Below are 14793 nucleotides of genomic sequence, written 5' to 3'. Positions count from 1 at the left end.
TAGGAAATCAAGGCCTGGGTCAGGGCAAGGATGGGCAGGGGCAGGCTGGAGGCAGAACCTGATCTGCACCCCGGCTCCAGCAGGCCACTCTGCCTCTGCCTACTGGTCACTATGCTACCTTCAGAGGCCAGATACCTGAGGGTGCCTATTGTCACATGGATCAAGCGCACCCTCACTGACATCACTTCACACAATCACCGACAGACCACAGGGTTGCGAGGAACACTACAGAGAGGCCAGCTCCAGCTCCTCAGGAAAAAGTTTTAACAGCTGGATGAATTGGATGGGTGGATGGACAGATGGTGAATGGATGAATGGGTAGATGGGCAGATCAGCGAATGGGTAGATAATAGATATGTGGATAAATGCTTGATGGTAGGATGGATGGATAAATGGTTAAGTGGATGGCAGATGGATGGATAAATAGATGGTGAAAGATGGTGGATGGATAAATGAGTGGTGATAGACTAAGGAACGTGAGGGAGTGGGTGGATGGTGGATGGTAGATGGGTGGGTAGATGGTTGAATGTGTGAAACAGATGAAAATGAACATGGATGGATGTGTTGGTGGGTGGTGGATGCACAAATGGATATGTAGATGGCAAATGGATGGATAAATGGTTGGTGATGGACAGATGGACAAAGGCTGGCTGGCTAGATGGGTTAGTGGGTGGTGGACCAGTGGATGGATGGTGGACAGTGACCTGGTGGCTAAGACCTGAGACACCCAGGCCTCCCTTGCAGACCAGGCTGGAGGCTCACCTTGCTGGCCAGGGGAGAGGCACCAGGCTTCCCAGCCTTCTTGAGATAGGTGACCAGGGAAGGAGTGCCCGCCCGGGACTCATCGTCAGAGCTGGTATGTGACAGGTCAGCCTCGCCTGTGCGTGCTAGCTCATCAGCTGTGGAGTAATCCTCCGAGAGGTCAGGGGCCACATCCTCTGCCTCCTGCTGCTGGCACAGCAGGCGCCCATCTTCCTCTGGCAGCTCGCTGATGGAGTCCAGTGTGGGCTCTCGGCTCATGCGGCGCTTCCGGGCCAGGGCCTCCCACAACAGGTGCAGGTCACCCTCCTGGGCTGCCTCAGGGGGCAGGCTGGGCTGTGCAGGGGCCTCATCCCCAGATCCTGGGGTCAGCACCACTGTGGGCAGCAGGGGACTGGTCAGCCAGGTGGGAACGCAGCCATGACCCCAGCCCTCCTGGGCTGCCAACGGTGTCCCCTCTGGAGGCACCTGCTACCTGCCTGGCCCCAGAGAGCTCTGAGGGCACAGTTTCCCAAGGTTTCAGAAGCTCCAAATTGCTGTCTCTGAGCCTCAGTTTCCCCTGGTCAGGCCTGGCGGGGGGTGGGGTGGAACTTGGAGGCCATGGGAAGGTTTGGAGGGCAGAGGGACTCAGAGGACAGGAGCCTGAGGACTGAAGGGACCAGCAGTGCGCACCAAGGGCTATGTGCCCAGGACCTGGGTCAGGGAAGGGGTTCAGCCTAAAATGTCAGAGATACAGGTTCTGACGTGAGGCTGAGCCATGCAGGGTCTGGGCCTCTCCCCAGCAAGCTTCAGTCTGCTTTGGTGTGAGGTGGGCGTCTCAAGTAGACCCCCTACTATGAAAGTCACCCCTATCCCCACACTCCAGGGTCCCCCCACTCTCCCACCCCCCAACTCTGGGCCCTGAAGACACACCCTGGAAGGTGATGGCAGTGGCAGAGATCGGGTCTCTGGCCAGGCGGCAGCAGTACTCTCCCTGGTCCTCCACTGAGAAGCCGTGGACCACCAGTGTCTGCCGCCGACCGTGGGAGATGGCCTGGAAGCGCCCACCAAGCTGGATGTGCTCCATCTCCTTCAGCCAGACAACCTCACCGGCCTCTGCCACCTCGCACTCCAGACGCAAGTCCTCGCCCGCTACCACCTGCTGGCTCTTGGGAGCAGGAGGCGCAGGTGCAGGTTCCAGGGCCTCTGCAGCGGATGAGCATGTCAGCAAGGACTTGCCCTGCCCCACCCCGCCTCCCGCACGGGAAGGCCTGAGAGCTTCAGGCTGGACCCCTATCTTCACCAGCTGGGACCAAGTTAGCAGCTCACCTAGCCTCACCATCTGGGGAAGGTGCACGGGCTCTCCAGCTCCGGCAGGGCCCACTGCTGCCACACGGAAGCGATAGGTCTCCCCAGGGGCCAGGCCATCCACAATGCACTCTGGCCCGGGCACCAGCTTGTGGCACAGCCGCCACTCGCCTGTGGCAGATGCCTTCATCTCTACCTGGTAACCGCAGAGGCCTCCACCGCCATCACTGGTGGGTGCTGCCCAGGACAGTGTCACGGAGTGGTCACTGCGCCCTACCACCTCAGCATCCTCTGGGGGATCAGGGAGGCCTGCATGGTGGGGTGAAGGGGGCAGTCAATGCAGCACCCTGCCTCTGCCCACCTGGGGCACTGGTGCTCGTGCCCTGGTGTCTAATCCTGGGGCGAAGTGAGGTTGTGGGCAGACCACCCCCAGGCCTGTGAGCAGCAGTGTCAGGCACCTGCCTCAGGGAGTGTGTTTCAGTCACAAAAAGACTGTGTATGCAGCCCACCTTGGGTGGTGGGACACAGAGAGCCCCCAGCAGCTTCTGGGACTGGAAACTACCCACCCTACCCACCCACCAGCATGTCCAGCACCCAAGGCAGGCGAACTACCCACCCAGCACGGTAAGCCGCGCAGAGACTACAGCGTCGCGGGCAGCGAAGGTGACCTCGCCAGCGTGGTGCAGCTGGGCGTGGTGCAGCAGCAGTGTGTGGTGGCTACCATCTGCAGTAACTGTCCAGTCGGCATCATCAAGTTGCACTGCCACCCCGTTGATGTACCAGGTTGCCTCGCCCACCAGCACCACCTCGCTGAGTGTGCAGCTAAAGTGGGCCTGGCTTCCCGCCTGCACAGTCATGTCCTTAGGGGGCTCCAGGACCTCCAAGCGCCAGCCTGTGGGGCAAGGGCCAGCGCATGAGCTTGGGTCCAGGAACCATGTCCAGAGGTTCAGAGACCCCCAAGCCACCCTTACCACCCCCATCCTTCCTCTACCTCTTAACAAAGGCTGTAATTCTGACCCTTGAATGGAGGTTCAGAATCAATATCACAGCCCTTCCTGTTCTGCCCGCTCCCTCCCCAACACAGTGCAATGTCAGGGGGAAGGGGTCTGAGAGACCCTGCCCCACCCTCACCCTGCAGCCCAGACTCTCCTTGCAGACCCACCCAACCTCCAGCAGCAGGGCTGACAGAGACCCACAGCCACACCCCTATCCCTTTGGTCCCAACCTGATCCCCAGAGCCTTGCAACAATGTTTGGTGGAAAGGGTCTGAGAGACTTACACTCCGCCTGCCTGTAAGCCTAGCTCAACTCCTGCACCTCAAAATGGATATCCAGTGGGAGGGTTCTCAGAGACCCCCCTGCCCATACCCTCACCTCTGACGGTGAGGAATGCGGAGGTCACCACGTCTCCTGCCAGGAAGGTCACCCGGCAGCTATCCTGAGGCCGCAGGTTTTTCAGCAGGAGCAGGTGCCGCAAGCCGTTCTCGAAGTAGACCACCTCGGCGTTCTCAGAGCTGTGCACTGGCTCATCGTCCAGCAGCCAGGAGTGGGTGGCCACCTCTGGCCGGGAAAGCTGGCACTCGAACAGGGCTTCACCTCCCTCAAGCGCCTCAACGTTCTCCAGGCCTCGCACCACTGTGTTCTTGGCTGGGGGACAGAAGGGGTGGCTTAGGGCCTGGGAGCCTCTACCACTCAGGTTCCCCCATGGCCAAGGGGGGGCCCCCCAAGACATAGGTTCAAGCAGTGGGCCACCAGGAGGGGGACAGTGGTATGTACACTGAGTTACCATGTATATCCTCTAAAGGTCCTGATCACCAAGCTTGTGGTCAGAAAGGGGTCCTCCCTATCTCACAGGTGAGAAGTCTCACAGGTGTTCCTAAAACTCACCAGAGCCACAGCAGGGCTCATCACTAGCCTAAGGCTTCCACCCCTTGCCCTGGCTGCAGGTGGGGCTCTGGATCAGGCCCTCTGTCTCCCAGCCAACTCTATCAGACCTTCTGGGTTGCTCCCTCACTTCCTGGAACCAGAGACACTTCTGCCCACATTTCCCAACCCTCTCTGGTTCTCTCCTACAAAGTCTGTGAGTCTGTAATAAATGGCTACATGTTTTTCATGGAAGCCAGGACCTCAGTGCTTGGCTGTGCTGGCTTGCCACCTCCTAGTGCCATTCCCAGGACAGGTGTCAAGCCAAGAAGAGTGACATAAGGAGACACTATAATGGGAAGGAAGGATGGATGCATGGCAGACAGCAGGGAGTCAGGCTGGTGGGGTAAAGGATGCAAGGGGCCAGGTGGGGAGGTCAGGCAGGAGAGGAACATCAGGTGACACAGGACAGACCTGGGTGCTAGGGAGTGTCTGGTCTAGACCCACACAACAGCAAGGAACCTGTGCAGTCACTGAGCCAGAGGCCCGGACCCACAACCCCAATACTGTCTGGGTACATGGCCTGGATGGAAGCCACATGCTGCCCTGGTACTCCTGCCAGCTTGTTTGCAGCCCAGGCCCACACCTGCAGGCAAGGTGGCTGCTATGAACAGCAGCCCAGTGGGTGAAGGGGAGACTGTCTCAGAGCAGATGACATGTGGACCATCTGCATCCCTCTACCAGACTGCCCTCCTGCCCTGAGCTGCTCACACCACAGACCAGACTCACTGTGGCCCAGCCCCTTCCTTCCACACAACAGAACTGATGGGGACATAAGAGTCTGGCTGCAGTCTGTCTGATGCATGGCCAGGCTCCAGCTGACCCCTGCAGGGGCAGGGAGTGGGGGATGCTCCGCTGCAGGAGCTCACCTTATCTCCTGAGTGTGCCACTGCAGCTTTTTTGTATAAAATCCAGGATTTTAAGTAAGCCCCAAGCGCCTGCTGGCCCCATTTCCTTCTAGTGCCCCCTTTTCCACTGGGTCCTGCCTGTGGCTGAAGGCTCTGCCCAGATGTCCATGAGACCCAGCCTTCCTGCAACTGCCACCCGCTCTAGTCCTGGGACATGCTGCAGCCCCTCCCCAGAGCTCCTGTCACACTTTTCAGCAGGGTTGTCAAGGGGCCACCATGCAGGGAGAGGTTTCTGCTCATTCCCTGATGTGCTCACAAGCACCAAAAAGAGGTTTACAAAACTCAGTTGTTGAACTAGTGAGTGAATGGGGTGGGAGGTTACCTCAGGTGACCAGTCATGGATGCTGGTCTCACCTGCTCACACATGCTTTCCACCACAAATGGCCCCCTGACAGTTCTCTCCACCCTCCAGCTCACTCACCACCAGGACTGGTTCAGGTTTTCTGAACAAGAAGGTGGCCCCAGCCTTCCATAGAGTGGGCAGCCCACCGCCTCCTGATCCCCCAACTGTGTATCCTCTCAGGGACATGGGGCTTGGTATACCCTCTGAGTGACCAGCCTAGGAAGGGGCAGAGCTGGGATCTGAACACAGTGTTTGGGGACACAGCCCACTTAGAGCCCTGCTGAGGGCCCTGTGGCTCAAGCCTGCTCACTCACCTGCCCAGACGCTGTTTCCCTGACCACCTCTACCCCCTCAGTGTTCTGGATGCAGATTCTTTAGGTTCAGCCTCTGCCCAGGATCTGTCCAGTCACCCTGTCTTATCAGGCTGCTTGGGGAGGGGTGCAGGTTTGGGTGGGTGGGCTCGGGGCCCAGCCAGCTCCAGCAGGATCCACCTGCTTGGATCCTCTCTTTCTAGTACTGTCACGGTCATGCAGTGCTAGCTGTCATTGCCTGATGTTTACTCCATTGCATCTTGGCTCAAACCATGCCTGGGGCTGCCTGCTGAGGGGCCTCACCTTGCACTTGCAGCAGGGCCACCACACGGGTGCCTGCAGCCTCACAAGAATAGATGCCACTGTCGCAGGGCAAGGCCGGCCTGAAGGACAGCCTGGCCACGGTCCAGTCCTGCTCTAGGATGACACGGCGCCCGTCGGCGCATACCTCCTGCTCGTCCTTCTTCCATGTGGCCAGCACCGGCCGCGAGTACTGGCAAAGGAGCTCGGCCGCGCCGCCCTCCTCCACCGCCAGGTCCTGCATGGCACTGACCACCTCCACCGTGGGATCTGTCGGCCGACACGCCGGGCACGTGTCAGCCTAAGCAGTGTGGCCAGAGCCCACCCATCCTATGCAGTCAGTGGCAGCGGTTCATTGGCAAGCAAGCGAGGGCCTCCGGCAGGAAAAGAATTGGCCATGGCAGCCCAGGACCTTTCATACAGGACAAGTCTTGCCCCCACACACCCCAATTGTGGCAGATGGCCTCTGTCCACTGGGCCTCTCCTGGACTCTCTAACCCCAAGTCCTGGGGAGCACACTACCCCAGCAGGGACACAACACTCCCTCCCAAAAGCCCAGGGGCTCCCTCAGTGTCCACACCCTCTGCTGGGCACACATCAGCCCCAGCCTAGCTTATCCCTTTCCAAGAACCTCTCCAGAGGGCTCCATCCAATCTCCACCTGGCAAAGTCATGCTCAACAAATAGCCTGCCCTTTGAACCTGGAGGGCATGTCCATTTATTCTGCAATAGTGCAGAGGGCCTGTCAGGAAGAATGCCAGGCAGAGCCATACCAAGTGACCCTCCCAGGAGCACATGACATACCCACTTGGAGTGCTCTGAGGAGACCCTGGCAACCTAATGCCCTCCCCAATGACTCACTCTTTACCAAAGGAGCACAAGACCCCAACCCAAACCATGGCAGTGGCAGCAGCCACAAGCAGGGACAGGGCAGGCGGTCCGGGCAGGAAGGCTGCCCTTACCTCTAGGCTGCCCTCTGGGTGTGTACCTGACTTACATGCAGCCACAGAGTGGCAGCCAGGCAGCAGGAACACTCAGGGGCCCCTGAACAGGTGGTCATGAAGTTGGCCTCTAGCTTCATGCTCTGAGCCAGGCCTTCTTTCTCACCCAGAAAGCAAGATGGCAACCTGCCTGAACACCCACACATGGCACATGTGGGCAATGCCAGTCCCCAACCCCCTGCCCCAGGAACCTGCAGGAAGCAAGCAGGGACAGCAGGGGCAGAAGCATCAGCGCGGGCAGGGTTCCATCGGCTGGTACCTTTGACCAATAACTTGGCCGTAGAGACCAGGGACCCTGCGTGGTAGGTGATGGTGCCTGAGTCAGCAACCCCCAGGCCTGACAGCATGAGGGAATGGAAGGTCCCATCACGCTCGCAGATGGTGCTCTGGGGGCCGTCCTGCAGTAGGGTCCCATCCAGCCACCAGTGGGCCTTAGGCCCACCTGCATGGGACACCTCGCAGGAGAATGTGGCCACCTCCCCCGCAAACACGTCCACGTTCTGCAAGCCACGTACCAGGTATGGTGCTGCCTCTGCACAAGAGGGCAACAGGAGGGCAGGCTGGGGTGCCCTGGGCCCACAGGGTCATGTGGGGGTCCACCATTTGGGGGATCTCTGGGGCTAGGTCTAGAGATCCACCTGGCCAGCTATCCCACCCTGCTCACAAAATAATACACTCAGACCACCCACAGAAATCAGGCTCAGTATCCCCTGCAACCATGCCCCTCTCTGGAATATACCCAGTTTCACAAAAGTATACAGAAGACATGTATCCATGGTCTCTTAAACAGGTAGAATGAACCAGCCCCAAGCCCCGTGGCTTCAATCTTTGTGGGGTGGGAGGCAAGTCTATGGGCCACCACTCTGAGCAGGTGGGGTCTGCCTCAGGGAGTAAGCCCTCCCTCCCTGAAGGTGTGGAAGCAGATGCTCCTATTCCCAGAAGACCATTTATCTCAATGTCTCCTTTGGTGCCTCTGGTCCTAAGATTCCAGTGCCCTAATGCCTGTGGCAACTGCTTCCTACCCCGTCACACAGCAGGCCTGAACCAGGGGCTTCCCAGATGCAGCTGCTGTGCTCCCATGCCTGCCCCAGCCAGGCCCTCCTCAGATGCCCCCCAAGCCCTTCTTGGGCATGCACTACCAAAACCCTAGCACCAGCCCTCCACCTGCCCCAACCCTCTCCCAAGAGTGCACATCTGACAGTCTCTGCCTGCTTCTCCAGTTCCCAAGATGGCTCATATGCCACCTACAAGGACACCCATTAGCACAAACCCATGTCCATAGTCCTCCCCCAAGGGCATGGCAGGATGTCTGTATGCAGGCCAGTTGGCACAGGATATCTGACAGGGACCAAGGCACAGCCCTAAGCAAGGCCCATAAGGGCCAACCCAGCTCCATGTCCCCCTCAGAGATACTTACCCTAATGAACACACAAAACCTTTCCTAGTCCAGCCCAATCAGGACACCTAGGACACTGTCCCTCTCCCACCACTCAACTTGAGGCTTTTCCCAGACCCAGAGGCCACAGAGCTGGCTGTGTCTGTCCACCACTGAAGACCCAGGATGTGTTTTGTCTCCAATTTCCAATTATCCCTGTGGACTGGGGACTCCCTGATGTCAGAGATGTACCTGGCTCCTCTCCAGGTCTGAGACTTAGACAAAAGTAGAGGCTTAAGGGATTTGTTCAATGGATGGTAGCTGGTGAATGGATGGGTAGATGGATGAATGTATAGGTAAACAGATTAATGGTTGGGTAAATGGGTGACAAACGGATGGATAAATGGCTGAATGGATGGATTGATTGATGAATGAATGGATGGTGGAGGGATGGATAGGTAGATGAATGATGAAGGATGGTAGGTAGATGGATATTGGTGGATGGATGGATGAATGGATAGATGAATAATGGTGGATGGTGAATGGTGGATGGGTGGGTAGATGGGTGGTAGATGGATGGATAGATGAACAAGTGGATGGCTTGGTAAATGTATGATGGATAAGTGAATGAATGGGTAGTTGGATTGATGAACAAATGGATGGTGGATGGATGGATAGATAGATGACTAATGATAGATGGATGGGTGGATGGTGAATGGATGGTAGATATTCAATGAATAGATGATAGATGGATGGATGAATTGATGACAGATAGATTAATGGATCAATAATGAAGCATGATGGTTAGTGGATAGATGAAAAATGGATTGATGGTGGGTGGGTGGATGGTGAATGGGTGTTACATATTGGATGAGTGGATGATGGATGGTAGATGAATGGATGGATGGTAAATGGGTTGATGATGGATGGATGGTGGATGGATAGTAAACAGTTAGACAGGTGAGATCAGTGTGAGAATCAGGAGTAGGACACTAAGGGAGAGATGCTTGGGAATGACCAGCTCTGCAGACAAGGTATAACCCAAGTTGAAGGTCCTTGAAATCCTGTTGCATGCCTGAGGCCAAGTACACTATACTATTACACCATCATATGGGAGCCTGTTCAGTGTGCACATATGTGTTAAGATGACCTATGTCATAGGATTAGCCACACAGAGGGTAGCCATACAGAAGGCTTCCTCCTCAGGACCCAGTCTCCTCCCCACCATGGCCCAGATTCCCATCTCCCCCCTACAGACAGCACTAACCCCATACAGGGACCCCACATGCACACCAGAATCTCTTGAGCTGATCTCCTCCAGCCCACCTCAGTGCACTATCTGGTTCATGGCTTTAGCAGTCAGGGGTTGGAAAATTGCACCGCAAGGCAAAATCACTCCTAGAAGACAGGTTTCTGACCTCACCACCCCCAACAGCTCTTTAAGTAGGGAAGAATATGGAGATATCACCTTGCCAGGCATGGGAATGGGACTGCCCACCTGTGACCTTCAGCTGGGCCTCTGAGCTACATGAGCCCACTTGGAAACTGATGGTTCCAGCATCCTCCAGGGTCACCTGTGGGAAGAGAGATGGGGTCTCAGCCTGACAACCCATTTGGACTATTTTTTCTGGCAAGTCCCTGGGGCAATCCAGCTAGAGTTAGAACTGTCCGCCCCCCACCCCCCACGAGTTCCTGGAAGCATATGGATGGAGACAGGTCCCAGGGTCCCACCTTGTGAAGAGTGAGTGAGTGCAATGTGCCTTGCTCCACTGTGATGTCATTCATTTCGTTGGCCTGCAGGGGCACTCCTTCCAGGGCCCAGCAGGCCTCCTGGCTAGAGGCCCTGGATAGGTGGCATCGGAAGTGGGCGTCCTGGCCCTCACTGAGCTGCACATCTTGCAGGGGCTCCAGAATGGTCACCTTGGGGGCTGCACCAGGGGAAGTGTGGCATCATTCTCAGCACTGGGAATGCCCCATCATCAGGAGCACCTCCCAGTCCTGAAGTCTTCCCCCAGGACCCCACCCATCTGTAGAGCTAGTTCCCAACCCCAAAACAGAGATGCTTATAGTCTGCTTCTGTCCATGAACAGGGCCTGGATGTTCTGGCTCCAAGTGTGGTGAGAGGGGCAGCCACCCTCACCCACCACCTCAGACAGTGAGCTGGGCTCAGGACCTGTGGATGCCCACATGAAAGGAGACTGCCTGCATCTTCAGGTGTCATGCCCTTCAGCCTCAGTGTGTGGGTGTGATTGCCCTGCATGGCCACCTCTGTCACCTTGTTGCTCTGCAGCGGCAAGTTCTGGAGATGCTGCTGGACACCTGTGGCCTCCACCCTCAACACCTTGCAGCTGAACCCCACATCCATTATGGCCTGTACCTCAGTGGCAACCAGGCCCCACAGGATGGTTTCCTCAGACTCTGGGGTGTAGCTAAAGGGGGCCTTTTACCAGCCAGGTCTGAGCACCCCAGCCAACCTCCCACTCCCCCTCCTCCAGGAAGCCTTCTTGGATATTCTCATACTCTTCCTGCCATGGCCTCTACTGCCTCACATGATATTTGTCAGCCTATTTGCTATAAAACATGGACCCCTGGGGTCAAAGATAGGATGAGGGTGCTTCTCTTAGGAGAAAGTAGGCAAGAGGTTGCAGGGTGATGAGCTGCCTCTGTCCACCCCACCCCATAGCCAGCCCTGTTTTGGCTGAGACATCGGGGAGGCAAGACTTTCAGACAGACAGGCAGGGCCTCAGAAGGGGTAGCTCAGGTCAGGCTGCCCCACCTGCTGGTTGGGGGCAGGGGGCGGTGCAACATCTAGGGGCCACAGCCTCAGTTTTCCCACTGTCAACAGGGTAGTGGTCCAGAAATGAAGAGAGCTTGTAACCCTAGGGGCCTAAGAGTCACCCCAGAACAGCACTTGGTGAGAGGGGGTCAAAAGATAGCTTTTAGAGGAAGGCTCACCTCTGACCTTGACAGAGGCCATGGTTTTCTGGCCACCCACCACACAGGCATACTCGCCAGAGTCCTTGGCCTCAAGCCCGTGGATCAGCAGCTCACACATGACCCCCTGGTGATGCATCTCATACTTGGGGCCTGCGTGCAGCTCCACACCCTCCTTGAGCCACTGCACGGGGGCCCCAGGCTCCACCTGGCTCAGCTGGCAGCACAGCTGGGCCAGGCTGCCCACCTCCTGCTCTGTGTCCTGCAGCTCAGTCTGGAACATGGGCCTAGGGGCTGAGGGGTCAGAAGGGGCACTTAGAGGGGCTGAGCAAGGCACCCCCACTCCGCTCCACAGGGCCTGAGGGGCATGGGGGAGGCAGAGACCAGAGACAGCTCACCTCGGACTGAGAGTCTGGCAGTGCTCTGAATGTGGCCTATGTCACAGGTATAGTAGCCACTGTCCTCCTGCTCCACACCATGTACCAGCAGCTCCACAGTCACACCCTCCTGCACCATCTGATACTTGGTGCAAGGGAAGAGTTGTAGCATGCCCTTGCGCCACTCCACACTGGCGCCTGCCCGGCTCAGCTCACAGTGCAGGCGTGCCAGTGCACCCTCAGCCACCTCCTGGGCCTGCAGCTCCTGGAGGAACCGCACAGGTGCAGCTGTGGGGAGGGGGACATAAGGTCAACAGAACCTCAGGTCAGGTCTGCCCACCAGCCCTGATGGGTTTCCTCTGGGCTAGGGTCCCCCCAGATGGAACTCCCTGGGTGGGACTCTAGCCCAGAGGAAACCCCCAAAGCAGGGGGGGGGTCTGTGCTGAGGGCAGAGCCCACCTTGGGTCCCACCTGTGACAGTGAGGGTGGCACTGGTGGCCTGGGAGCCACAGGTGCAGGTGTACTCGCCCGCGTCCTCCCGGCACAGGTCTTGAAGCACCAGCTCCACCAAGCAACCCTGCTGCCGTGGCTCCAGGCGCTCATTGGCCTGCAGCTCTAAGCCACCCTTGCTCCAGACCACAGCACTGGGCTCCCACAGCTCACACCGCAGGCTGGCCCATGCACCTTCTTCAGCCTGCAGGCTCCTCAAGGGCTCTCTGAATACCAGCTGTGGGGCTGCAGGTTGGGTGGGCAGAAAGGACACAAGGTAAGCCCAGAGACCCAGCCAGGAGACAGGGCTCCCCACACCCAGTCAGCTCCACTGAGAACCTAGGGAAGGCCTGGCCCTCAGCTTCACCCCAGCTGCCTAGCCACCCAAAGGACCCATTGCCACAGGTTCCAGGAGACTGGGGAAGGTTTGGGCATGGTGGGCCTGGGTCTCCCTCAAGGGGAAAGAGGGTCTATGGTGGGAGCTTTAAGAGGAGCTCTGGATGTAACCATGTGAATATTGTGAAGCTGCCACCCAAATGTCCATGGGCAGAGCTAGGTCCAACCAGGTCATCAGGGCCAGGGATCCCCTCAGACCCCTAAGGCAGGGTGAGCCCTCACATCCTGACTAGAGGTTAGGGAGAAAGGGGAAAATATAAATATATTAAGAGAGACAGAGGGACACACTGGCATTCCAGCCGTATACGAGACTGGTCAGAGATGATTTAGATGAAGATCAGTACCTAGATGCCAGGTCTTGGACTATGCAGTAACAGAAAGCAGACAGGAGCAGAGGGAAACAAACAAGGGCAGGGAGGATCTGAAGGCCATTGAACACACAGTATGTGTGCAAGAGACAGAGAAGGAAGAACAGTGCCCAGAGTCCCCATGAAGCCTCATGCAGTTCTTTACCCCTGACGGTGAGCGTGGCTGACGTCCTCTCCTGCCCGCACACGCATGAGTACTCCCCAGTATCAGTCAGAGCCAGGTCCTGGATCTCCAGCTCACACACGGCCCCGTCCTGCCTCAAGCTGACTCTGTCCCCAGCTCTGAGGGTCTCGGGCCCCTTCCTCCACTCCACGGGGGCCGCCTTGCTCAGCTCGCAGTGCAGCGTGGCTGTGGCCCCTTCCGTGGCCTCTTCCTTCTTCAGACCCTTTGTGAACTTCACAGGCAGGGCTGGGGGAGGGGCAGATACACGCAGACACAATCACCCATCTGAGCACAGAGATAGGACAGGAATGGACAACACAGTGAAGACATAAAACCCATCTGGACGAGGGCCTCAGCTGGCTGTGCCCAGTCCCTGCTGTGGACTGTGGCTGCACTCAGCCCAGCCCTTGAACAGAGTGTCCAAGGCCACTTTCAGGGATGCCTCTGCCTCACACTTTGTAGGACACTGGTGAACAGTGTGGGAGAGGGTTGGGGAGACACATGAGACAGTTTCCATGGGGAAAGCCAGGCACAACATGATTGGATGGAGGAAATGACACAGACTCCAAGAAGACAACAGGACAAAGCTGGCGATAACATAATGGGAGTTAGGTGGCTCAGGTGCTGCTTCCTCCCGGTGTGAACAACAGCTTGAGAAGGAGGAAGGGACTCTATGGAACCATGGGACAGGGAGACATCGAGATGGAGAACATGGCACAAGTGCACACAGATGTCATGACATGAGTAGTGGACACCAGAACACCTCTCCACTTGGCCACACTCAGTCTTTACCCCTGACGGTGAGCGTGGCTGACGTCCTCTCCTGCCCGCACACGCATGAGTACTCCCCAGTATCAGTCAGAGCCAGGTCCTGGATCTCCAGCTCACACACGGCCCCGTCCTGCCTCAAGCTGACTCTGTCCCCAGCTCTGAGGGTCTCGGGCCCCTTCCTCCACTCCACGGGGGCCGCCTTGCTCAGCTCGCAGTGCAGCGTGGCTGTGGCCCCTTCTGTGGCCTCCTTGCTTCTCATTCTTCCTATGAACTCAGCAGGAAAGGCTGTGGAAGGTCAGAAACAGGGCACATCATCCTCACCCTCCTACAGGGGATAAAAGGGGCTCCACAGGGCTGGTTGGGCAGGGCAGGGCCATCTTACCCTTTACAGTAAGCGTGGCTGAGGTTGCCTGGTCCCCAAAGTGGCAGGAGTACTGCCCGCTGTCGTGGGGCTGCAGGTCCTGGACCACCAGCTCCAGTGTGGAGCCCCTCTGCCGCATGCTGTATTTGCCTCCTGGCCGCAGAACCTCATCCTCTCGGCGCCACTCCACGGGCACAGCCACAGACGACAGCTTACAGCACAGTGTGGCCGCCCCCCGCTCCAACACCTCCATGTCCTTCAGCCCCTCCTGGAACCGCACTGGCCGTGCTGCAGAAGGCACAAGTTCAGCTTGTTCTCACCCTTACATTCCCCTGGGGCTCTCCTATTGGTGAAGTGGGCTGGAGGTACCAGTACACTCTGCAGGCTAGCCTCATCCCTTCTACATCAGGGGCTGGTGACAGCCATCAGTGACCTGAGAGCTCTGCCCCTCCAGAAGGGGGAGCCAAACAGATGAACAAAGAAGGGTAGAGTGTTGTGAGCTGTAATGTGATTCCCTTCACATACTGGAGCCCCAAACCGAGAACCTCAGATGGGGCTATATTGGGAAATGGGGCCTTTAAAGATGTGAGAAATGTGAAATGAGGTCACTAGAGTGGGCCAAGATCAAATGACTGGTATCTTTATAAGAATAGGAGACCAGGACACGGATACACACAGAGAGACAACCATGTGAGAACACAGGGAGGAGACAGCCATCCACACACCAAG

At 57.4% G+C, this 14793-nt stretch overlaps 1 protein-coding gene across 1 annotated transcript in view; it reads right to left on the bottom strand.

Annotated features, from left to right (window-relative positions):
* OBSCN (obscurin, cytoskeletal calmodulin and titin-interacting RhoGEF) overlaps window positions 1-14793 on the bottom strand; it is a 97725-nt gene that overhangs the window by 30600 nt on the left and 52332 nt on the right. The window contains 13 exon segments of the mRNA XM_045850500.1: window positions 763-1136; window positions 1672-1944; window positions 2068-2355; window positions 2663-2938; window positions 3420-3692; window positions 9704-9779; window positions 9937-10133; window positions 11161-11433; window positions 11538-11804; window positions 11976-12251; window positions 12915-13178; window positions 13725-13988; window positions 14086-14352. Coding sequence (XP_045706456.1) covers window positions 763-1136; window positions 1672-1944; window positions 2068-2355; window positions 2663-2938; window positions 3420-3692; window positions 9704-9779; window positions 9937-10133; window positions 11161-11433; window positions 11538-11804; window positions 11976-12251; window positions 12915-13178; window positions 13725-13988; window positions 14086-14352 — 3368 coding nt within the window.

This window comes from Phyllostomus hastatus, unplaced genomic scaffold, assembly GCF_019186645.2.
Source record: "Phyllostomus hastatus isolate PE091 unplaced genomic scaffold, TTU_PhHast_1.1 phas_contig_81, whole genome shotgun sequence".
Lineage (NCBI taxonomy): Eukaryota > Metazoa > Chordata > Mammalia > Chiroptera > Phyllostomidae > Phyllostomus > Phyllostomus hastatus.
Note: the sequence above shows the minus strand (reverse complement) of the source record. Positions and strands in the feature narration are given on the sequence as shown.